The sequence below is a fragment of the Amblyomma mixtum genome, chromosome 2 (assembly GCF_055824585.1).
Source record: "Amblyomma mixtum isolate Tamu chromosome 2, ASM5582458v1, whole genome shotgun sequence".
In the NCBI taxonomy this organism is placed as follows: Eukaryota; Metazoa; Arthropoda; class Arachnida; order Ixodida; family Ixodidae; genus Amblyomma; species Amblyomma mixtum.
This window is the reverse complement of record NC_143013.1, coordinates 318,123,334-318,134,274: the sequence shown is the minus strand read 5'-3', so window position 1 is coordinate 318,134,274 and position 10,941 is coordinate 318,123,334. Positions and strand designations below refer to the sequence as shown.

At 47.8% G+C, this 10,941-nt stretch overlaps 1 protein-coding gene across 1 annotated transcript; it reads left to right on the top strand.

Annotated features, from left to right (window-relative positions):
• Positions 1-4,144: 4,144 nt before the first annotated feature.
• LOC149365121 (uncharacterized) lies at positions 4,145-10,701 on the top strand (the record flags this gene model as incomplete). Its single annotated transcript, XM_089570245.1, has 4 exons — positions 4,145-4,423; positions 5,669-5,917; positions 9,094-9,309; positions 9,943-10,701. Coding segments are annotated over 4 exons (966 nt in total), but the record flags the coding sequence as incomplete, so codon positions are not given.
• Positions 10,702-10,941: the final 240 nt, after the last annotated feature.

Sequence of the window (10,941 nt, the reverse complement as noted above, 5' to 3'; positions counted from 1 at the left end):
GAACCAATCTATTGTCACCCACATTTCTGTATAAAAAAAGCATCATGATAATTCTCAGTTTTTTTACATATCTCCATCTCCAAGCTTCAGGTAAGATACTTTGATCATGAAAATTTTCCACAAATGACGCCATCGGTCTTTCTTAGTTAAACGTGTTCAGTAACGGGCTAGTTCGGGCCCATAGCGACGGGTATGAGCGCACTCCCTTTTAATGGCTTTGTTTTGCTGCAGTCGCTGTTAACTCGTCATTTCCATGTGAGCAAGGGCGTCAGAAACGAGTTCGTTAAATTTCACTCTTTTTCTTCGAACTTTGAGAAGAACTCCGCTATTTTACGCAGCTAACCTGCGTAAAATGGGGACAAATAATCAAAAGAAGGAACTGAATATAGAACAAGAGCGACTGCCAAGAACAGGGAGAAAAGGAAGACGAAGACTCACGTTTTCCGTTGTGCGAGTCCCGTTCTGTGTGCGCCACCATGCAGCCTGCTTCCTTGCTTCCCACTGAGGTGAGATTATCTGCTTTGTATGCGACCCTATAGCCTTGAACGTAAGAGCGTTGGATCTCAAGGAGTCCCCCCAGAGGGCGCAAAACAGTTTTGACAAGCTTAATGATCACCGTTCGCTGCCAGGAGGCCTCACGCTTTTTACCCCTGGAAACGATTTCAGGTAATTTCCAATGTCTGTAGGCCTTCTAAATGTAAGGCAGTCGGGAGCAGTAAGAAATGCGGCCAAATGCATTACGCGGCATCTTTGTTACATAAGAGTACTTTCGACGTTTAGATTTTGGTTGCCAAATAGCTGAACACTTGACGAAAGGGTGTGGCTGGGCTAGGTGGTATATATTTAAGAACGCGATGAGAAGACAGCGAAACGTATATTGTGATAACGGGCAGTATAGTACGTCCAATGCAGGTGTCCAAAGGTGGAGACCACATTTTTTTGTCTTCGCCCTTTCGCGCCGCGTCCGTTGTGAAGCGTTTCGGTTTCGCATTCAGACGGCGGACACGCGTACCCAAGAGCGTAGAGCTGTCACTGCAGCTGGCGCTATGTATATAAAAGAAACAGATTCCTCAGAGGCCTGCCAGATATGCTCATACCGTAGTTTTCTCGTTGAGTTTTCGTCCAAGTGTTTTGTACAATACCAGTAAAGTCATCATGAAAGCTTTCATGGAGCCTGCCATGGCCGCAGTAATTCAAAAGATGACTTTCCACAGACACTTCGCCATTGTCGTTTCGTATTATAGTTCTGACGTAAAATAAAAATGGATAAACAGGCCAACGGCACCGCGAAACTATGTGCCTGAGCCGACAGCGGCAGCAGCTTCGCGCTGACGCTTCCAGTGCACTCGCTCAGCGCGGCCCTCCTAGCAGGAACCTATCTGAAACGGCAGTTCTGGAAGTTGTAGATTCGCCCTCTACGCGTTGTTGCCGGCACCACTCTAGCTCCTGCGTCGACCGCCGTTCTTCGGTCTGGCTGCGCTGCCGATCTGCTCTTCTTTCTTCGGCATGCACAGCTGAGTCTCATCAATGGCAAGCGTCACGAGCGCCACGATCATCCTTCGAACCACCCATAGCGAAGCGCCATCCACGCACACTGGTTTTTCGATTTGCTATTTTGATTTTTCGGCTGCCCGCGGAGGGAATCTTGACTTAAGTCCCTCTCCTCGAACACTTCGCTTATCTGCAGCGGCTGGGTGGCAGAGCGAAATACAGAGCCTATTAGACACGCCCATGTGGCCGATGGCCTTCGCTGCTCCAATAGCGAGAGGCGGGCGGCATCGCTGGCCGCTTGTGAGATTCAGATCTATTTTTCTGGCCACAGCAGCGTCCTTTCATTTGAACTCCTTGTTCTCTTCCTTTTCAATAGGCCGCCCTTGTTTCTCTCTCCTGACTAGCGTTCTTTTTCTATATTTTTTTCAATCTACTTGCCGGCAACAGCATCCCCATATGATGTCCCCCTACTTCTTCCCTTCTTTCTTCCAGTTCCGCCCCTTAATTCGTTATCTCAACTTTCTGTCCTGACCGCTCCATCAGTGACCTTGGACGGGCTTCATCCACGCGAAGGCTCGGAGGAAAGAAAAAAATTGACACTACAGTAGCTATTGAGTAAGCCCAGTCTTCGCCATAAAAGTGCCCCAGGCCACGCGAAGATCGCACATCGTCCCAGTACTGGATATGACAAACGCGATGCGCAGAGAAGAAAAGGGGCAGTGAAGAGGCAGTACGAGAACCATTTTTCAAATCCATCTTTCAGCAGCAGACCTAAAAAGCACATCTAAAAGGTTGACCTCAACCACATCTCTAGGAACAGCTGCCGCTGCCGCTCTCTACTAGCCACTGCGGTTAGGTCAGTCGTTAGAGTGACTGTCCCGGATAGGCGGTTGTCGCGGATGCGGTAACCGGACCGGAACGTATTTTTGGTTAGCTGCGAAGCTTCCGAGAAAGTTGTATATCTGTCCCTTGCAACCGCAAGGCTGCGCTTGTGTGGATGCTAATGATTAATTACTGCTTAATAGATATCAACTCTACTGTGTGGTTAAAGTTGATTCTGAAGACGGTGCAAAAGGGGAAAGGACAAGGCAAGCACATGAAAAAAAAACGGGACAGGAGCCAACTCAGACTTGAGTATCTTGCAAATGCGTCTTATGCGGTCCCACGATGGCCGCAGAAGGCCAAAGAAAGCTTGAATCTCTAAGGGAGCTCGAATCTCTAAGGTAACTATACTTTCCCCCTTAAACAGAATGTTGACGCTCGTGATTGGCAGGTTCAGTAAGGCTTGCGTATACAATGACAAGGTCGGTGATATAGCAAAGAGGCCAATGCAGAAGGAATATGCTCAACAATTAAGTACTATGGTTTGGGCTAGTTGGTTCAAAGCTAAGGTTGGTTCTGAAGACGGCGCAAAGGTTATAAGACAAGGAAGGCACAAGAAAACAAAGGGACCGGCGCCAAATTATACTTGAGTAACTTGCAAATGCGTCTTATGTAGCCCACGATGGCTGCAGAAGGCCGAAGAGAGCTTGAATTTCGAAAGTAACGACTTTCGCCCTTAAACAGAATGCTACCACTCGTGACTGGCAGGTGGATACGGCACTAAGGTTTGCACATACAATTACAGGGTCGGTGTTGCAATATTAACATTTTGATCAAAGCGGAAAGTCTTTCCATTAGAGATTCAAGCTCTCTTCGGCCTTCTGCAGCCATCGTGAGGCTATATGAACTTGCAAGTTCATCAAGTCTGAGTTCGCTCCTACCCCGTTGTTTTCCTGTGCCTCCCTTGTCCTTGTCCAAGTAAAACTCTTGCTTTTGCTAGTTGGTTCATGCTTGAAGACGTAATGAAAACAGCGCGATGAACGAGGACAAAAGTAGAACACACACGACAGGAGCAACGCCATTCGGACTTGAGTATTTTGCATACGTGCCTGACGGGTCCTGCAGACGGCGCCAAAATGCCGAAGATAAGACTGTTCTTCCAATGGCGCCACTTTTCTTCTCAAGCGATACGACACCACTCGAGACTGGCAGGTTGAGGCGATCAGGTTAACACACAAAAGGCGGGATAAGTGCAAAAACTTCGATGAACGACCGGCTTTTAGAAGAAAACAAGGCGCCATTAGAAGCACAGTGTATCTTCGGGGATTTGGAGCCATTTTCAGGACACGTCAGGCGCGTATGAAAAATACTCAAGCTTGAGTGGCGCTGGTCCTGTCGTGTGTTCACTTTTGTCGTCGTTCGCCGCGCCATTTTCTTTACATTGTCCTCGTCCCTTTTTCGTCGCGTTCAGAGTCAACCTTAGCTATGAACCAACTATCCCAAGCCAAAGTACTTCTACCGTGTGAGTTTCCTCTAATACATTGAATTGATTCGCATTCCTTTTGGGGTATAGTTATCACTAGTTTTCTTGTTTTGCTATTTCACTCCTATATGCGAACAAAATGACAGTGCGAGAAGTCTTATAATGAACATATAACACATAAAATAAGCGAAAGTGGTTTTTAACGCAACTTCCTTGAGGTCGTTATTTAGGTCGTCTTGCCGGCTCGCGCAGAAACTAACCATTTTTTTTAGGCTCAGCCTGATTTTTAATGTTTTCTCTCAGTACATACATGAACGCACTGGTGCTATTCATTAAATAATTTTTTTTTTGCTTCTTCATCCGCAGAATGAAAGTGGCGCGACCACGGGCCCTAACGGGCCGTCTACTGCCGTGCCAAATTCCTCTGCTCCAACGAGTCAGAGCTCTGATAGAGTGCTGCCACCTCCGTCAATTCGCTTGTGCCACTTAGAGCGACGGCGAGACTTTCCGGGCTACGGGTTCACGCTGCACGAGGACAAAGAGCGCAAGTTGGAGGCGGTCGTCAGTGTGGAGCCAGGAAGCCCCGCGGAAGCAGCGGGGCTCCGAGTCAATGACGTCATCGTCGAGGTGTGCATTGTCTTCTAGAGAAAACTGCAGGGGATAATTCGCACCATGTCTTCAGCTTGAAATTGATATTTATAATAATTTCACGTATGTTCCAAACAGACACCGAGAACTGTAGCTTGGCGGCTTTAGAAGACTTTCTATGCTAAGATTACAACTGTATTCCTCGCACTGGGTTTGCGAAAGTGCGTTGAAATAATAGCAAGAAATTCGGTACGTCTTTCAACAAGACATTCACGCCTATAAAAAATTGTAGGGGACACTTAAGCTCCGCCTTAAGGCTATGATGCGATAGCGTTAATGCCTATAATGCAGAATTTGTCCTTCCCTACAAAACCCTCCTAGATTCCTGGGAGTCCCCATAGCACTCCTGGTGCAGTGATGCAGAGTTTAAGCGATGCCCCACTGCCCTGCAACGGCACGTGCTGGGACCAGTGAGGCTTGTGCGACCCAGGTTGCCCATCCCGAGCAAGCTCTCGCGACCAGTCTTTTCTGCCACGGTGCACAGTTTGCTCACAATCCGGTACGCAGGTTGTGATGAGGCCACACGGTTGCGTGATCTAGGTGGTCTACCTGCCCTTTAGGTTCTTCTCTGGGAAGGGGGGGGGGGGGGGGGGGGGATATTTCGTAATTTTTCACGCACGGTTAACGACGACGACACCGAATTTTCTGCGACACGAGTTGCTTAACGCTACCGCGTTGAAATGCCAGCGAAATGAGCATCATCGAAGCTTGTCTTCAGCATCACCATGGAACTAGTTTTGTTCATTTGCAATCGCTGAAATGAAAGTGCACGTGAACTCGCATGCGTAGGAGCCCCATAACTCTTCAGATGCTTAGACTAACGCGGCTGCGGGGTTAGTCAACATAGTCTCAGGCTGCTTTCTTTCAAGTATATCTCAGCGTGAAAGTACATGCTCACAGAATCGTCCTCGTGACAAGGCAGCACGAAAGCTCCTCAAATATTTCAGCCCATGTCGCAAGGACTGAAAGAGCCCCCCCCCCCCAAGGTCGACGTACGCGTACGTTCGTCGTTCACGCCTAATATGTCTCTGGGAAACCGGATGGCGTTGCACTTCAGATTGGTAAAAAGTCTTGCTGTAGTCGCATTTTGCGGCAATTCTTTCACCACTGGCTGTTACCGGCTGCGGCTAAAATCTGCAAAATATTCGGTAGATGAAACTGCTGGGCGTCAGTTCTTCCAGGAAACTCCTTGCCCGGCTCCTTACGACGCTTTGTTTGTGGCAGGTGAATGGAGTAAACGTGGAGGGCGCCAGTCACCAGGACATTCTGGAACGAATAAAGTCGACGCCAAATGAGACCCGGCTTCTGGTAGCGGACGAGATCACCGCGGCCTGGTACAAGGAGCGCAGCACCACCATCAGCCGCAGCTTGCCGGGCGTCATTGAACTGAGCAGTGCCACAGGTGCCGATCACATCGTGGGCAGCAGCCCAAATGCATCCGCCAGCGCATCTTCGACCAGTTCGAGGATCAGGGTAAGTGGAGCTTCTCCTGACGCTCCAATGTTACTCCTGCAGAAAATCATAGCACGTTTGTGTCGTTCTGTACAAGCAAGGACATTACGTCAGGCGGTTAGCTGAGCACAGGCCCCGGACGTTTTTTAGCCTTTGATATAGCGTAACTGCACCCACATAGAGGGAAAAAAGAAGGGAAATAGGCGCTGGTTGCTTATTTCCACTCTAGCGCGATCACTAAACACGATACAATATTAAGTCAGCGATAATGCATTGCTCCGCCGCAATTTGAAAAATATCGTCCAGGCATGCAGGGACATTTACACTGCTTTCAAAGAGGAATAACACCGCACTACAGAGCCGCCTTACTATGCTAGTTTGTACATCTTCACGGAGAGGATTCTGATGTGGTCTTCTTACATAGTTTGTGCCTTCCTTCGGGCCGAAATCTTTTTCCTAAACGGGTAGCGTTTCGTTTGTGGACATCCTTAATATTAGGTATTACTTTTGACGAAATACTGAATCACAGATAAAAGATGAACGGTGTGCATCTAACTGCTTCAGCTACTTACGTGGCTCGCTTTAATGCGGGCTCAGCTCTGCTTGTTGTAAGCATGAGCTTGAATGCCCATCCGTGAACAATGGAAACAACGCAGGAGGTTTCTTTGGAGCGTGGGTAGAGCACATGTCCAAGCTTCAATTCGGATGCGTCACTTTCAGCCTGAGATACCAAAAAAAAGTTCATTCATTGCTTTGCCCAAGAAAAGAAGGCCGCAGCACAGAATAATGGCATGCGGCTTACGGTTATGCCATAAGGTGCATCATAGCGCTGCCTAGAGTACCATAGTGCTCGCGCAAAATCTAGAAGGAAGCAGTCGAGTTTCGTATTCTTCCGTAGCATCTGGAAAGGGTAGCCGCCCATAACCTTACAGAAACAGTTAAACCTGACACTCCTGGTGGTCTCGTTCGATCAAGAATCGTAACAGTCTGAACGTACAATCTTGAAGCTTGTTAAGTAAGCAGCCGTGTCTTCGGACTTCAATCACAGTGTCGCTGGAAGAGTTATTCTGTCATCCTCAAGCGGCAGGCGAAAATATGAGCAATTGAAAAACTTATTGCGTGAAAAACTTTGTGCTCTTTTCACAGTGGACCTCTTGTTTGTAGCGTTTTGCCTGCAGCACCTGCTGCGCGGAAGCAATTCTTCACCGAAACATGGCAGCACTTCAGAAGCCATAGCTCAACTCGGCGCATTATGTCCGCAATCTAAAAGCTCTTTCCAGAAATAATTTTTTTTGGCACGGGCTCGCACTCGGTGACGTCGAAAATCATGATAGCTCAATGATAACCAGTCTGTTTGGGAGAACAGTTTTAGTAACTTGGCCGCTGGTTCACTCGCGTTTATTAATCAATGAGAATTCGTTGTTTTCCAAAAAGCTTCGAAGGTTTAGAGAGATGGAATATAGTTCCGCTTCGTTGCGCAACAAACTACCTTGATGTATTTTCATAACACGACTTCCTTCAAGTTTCCACTATATAGACCTAAAGTAAGTGCAGATATCAAGGGGCTGGTTAAAGTAGTTGAATTATTTATGCCTTAACGGATGCAGACCGTTAAACAATAAAAGAACCTACATGAACAACGCATAAGTCACGTGTAGAACCAACATGTATGAAGGTTTGGCAGCTTTCTCGAAAGCATTTTTAATGTTTAATTTGGAAGTCACTGCTTGGCGTACTGGAGTGAAAGTTGGCGGAAGTCTCTGTCGAGAATGGGATGCTGCTGCGCTCGCCTTCACAGCCTTTTATGGGGCCTACTTATTGTGCCGAGTACAGCTTGCGCTTTCTGGGAAGTACAATAAGAACACGCCACTGCTGTGTCGAAAGGATTCGTTCCGATATCACAGCAAAAAACACCGGCCCCTCATTCTCCTTTTCTGAGATAAAAGTTCGCACATATTCCTTCTGAAGCGAGCTTTCATTTCCGAAGTATGTGCAGTATAATATTGACTACTCAAGCTCAAGAGAGGACTGTAAATTTCCATGAAGTGCACAAACGAAGTTAGATTAAGAAGAACCCCGTCAGGACTTACACATAATTTTGTCGGCATCAGTAAAAGAAAAATTCAAACCGGCATACATGCCTTTGCCCTATGTCTGAGATGACCAGTGCAGCCAAACTTGTCACCGAGAGGCCCCTTCCAGAGCTCGCACAGTAACACAACTTAAGCGATCTTCCTTCAAAAGAATAAAACCCAGAAATGCACCGCAATTTACCTTTCGCTGCCTAAAGAAGTGAATGATGATTTCTCCACTTACCGCTATCATAGAGCGCTAAAGGGGTGTCTGCGTATTTTGTCGTGTTAGTTTGTTTCGTGTGCCAACCCGCTATGTAATACCCTCGTCCGGAGGGCCTCTAGGGGTACTTGGACAAATAAATAAAAACAGGACCTTCCCTGCTGGTGCCATAGAGTTTCTTACTATTACCTAGAGGGAAAGCTGGCGGCGCTGCACATCAGCCACCATGGACACTCAAAGCATCATGGGACGGTGAGCTACTTGTTGCGGAACAGTCGTAGTTTTTCGGGAACACAGAGTGGCACTACTAAGTCGTTTCATTCCGAAAGCGCTGTTCGTGTGTGCGCAGACGACTTTCGCTCGAACGCAGTGTGCAGAAACCATAGTAGTGAAAACGCCTAGACACACGACGCCAATAAAAGGTTTAACTTTTCCGAAATGCCATTAAAAAACCTCTGAAAATATCTAAGGAATAACATTTTTTTGAAAACATATTTACTTTTAAAAATGCGCCTGTTAATTACGAAATATTATCTTTTGTAGTGTTCATTACTTGGCCAATAGGAAAGCTAGCCATCTCATATTTTGGGCAAACTTTGCATTTACATGCTTTTCTGCTCCTTTGTTGCAATCTACAGGCAGTATATTGAATGTTAGGACATTCGTAGTTATCTAACAGCTTTATTTTTCCATTATTTTTTGGCCAAAAGTTGTAGTTCTGCAGTCGGTAGCTCACCGCCTTTGAGCGCCCATTGTGGCTGAAGTGGCCTCGAGGGGTCTCCGTGCAAACTCCCATAGACGGGTTGTCAGCTTTCTCTCTAGGTAGTAGTAAGAAACTCTATGGCTGGTGCGGAACAAGCGTTGGTTTCGACCACACATTCGAGCGAACACTTTCCGCGCAGGCGGCCGGTTTTCTGGTGCCCCTCGAAGACCAGCAACAAATTGTCGAGTACACCGAGCAAGACCCAAGCAAAGTGAACTTGATGCTTGCCGACTCCGACACGGATGAGTCATTCCTGCGTCGCAAGCAGGGATCCGGCAGCAAGGCCGATGCAGCCGTGCGACGCAGAGCGCCCGCCGACAGGCATGAGACACGCGCCGACGAGGCCAAATTGCAGGTCGGTTGCCGCACGCCTCCCATTTCTGTTATTGTTTTTCATCTTCGCATGCAATACAGTTTTGTCACGCGGAGTTTCCTGGTATTGACATGTTTCCAGCGCATGCGCCACTCTCTATAGTGATGAGAAGCAGGAAAGCAAATAGTGACGAGAAAGTCGCACTGAGTGCCTTACCCGACTAGGCATGGCATTGCTTGTTTTGAAGCGGCCGGGTATCCTGCGACGGCGTGGGTCATGTGTCCGAGTTAAATCGCGTCGAGGTTGCCTTGTGCTTACAGCGCGAGTGATTAACAAAGCATGTAGGATATCATGCAGTAATGCTTGGTTGCTTTTCCATGATTCCACATATTAAATAGAACCGACGAGTGCCGCCGCGGTGCCAATTGGTTATTGCGCTCGGCTGCTGACCCGAAAGACGCGGGTTCGATCCCGGCCACGGCGGTCGAATTTCGATGGAGGAGAAATTCTCGAGACTCGTGTACTGCGCGATGTCACTGTCCGTTGAAGAATCCCAGGAGGTCGAAATTTCAGGAGCCCTTCCCTTCGGCGTCCCTCTTAGCTTGGGTCACTTTGGGATGTTAAACATCCATAAACCTAAACCAAACCAGAACCAACGACTGTTATTTTTTGCAGGCAAAGAGCGGACCCGAGGCAGGTTCGGCATCCGCAGCCGATAAGCGAGGGGAAAGAGCGGTGCCATGCATGCACCTGTCTCCGCTAGAGACCCTGGAGTGGATGCTGCGTGCGGTGATCCCGATGCAGCTGCCGCTGCCAATGCTCGTGGGGCTCGTGGCGTTTCTGCTGATGGCCCTCTATTACTTCTACTCTTACATTTCCAGGGAGCAGCAGACGTAAAGCGACGGCTCGTGGTGGACTGAGGGCTTAGGGGCAGAATCGCAGCCATTGTTAAGACACTCCCAATATCTTAAGTCTGGAAACTGTGCATTCATCGGGTGCGCAGTTCTTCATACTCTATAGCCAGACTTCTTGCAGCAGGTTGCTCTCATGCGTGCTGCTTCAGACGCGCAAGCTAGCGCGATGAGAACTTTTTTTGTTTTAAGAATAATTCTACATACACGCAACGGCGTCGGGACTTTTGTGTGGTGCTTGCTTGTTAGTCAAATTGGGGTGTGGTTCGGCTGATGTCCACGGCCATGTTTTTGTTATATCGTACATAGACGAACACAGGTTGCATTCGCGTGGCAAATGAAACCAAGCTTTGGAAAGGGCCTACGTGCGGCCGGAAGTGTTAACAAAGTGGTCGACATTGCATCGGCTCAGAATGCTTATCTTGCCTGCATGCCTGATGATTCTGCATTGCAGAGATCTTATGGGTCTGCCTTGGAGTGGTCATTAGGTTGTAACAGAGGCTGGCGATGAACTGTGAACAAATAAAAAATTGGACCATGATAGTTCAGCGGCCTTATCTGCTTGCCAACAGAACCAGTGTCCAGGCGATCTGGCTCGTATCAATTATGTCCCTCCATATTGCTACATCTTGAGCACAAAGTTACGTTAACTGTTTCTAATCAGCGTCAGACAGCTTTAAAAGATTACGTTGCAAAACAGAACCTTGACTCTAGTCAATAAATTCCCTCACTGCATTACGAGAACTGAACTGAATTGAATTTT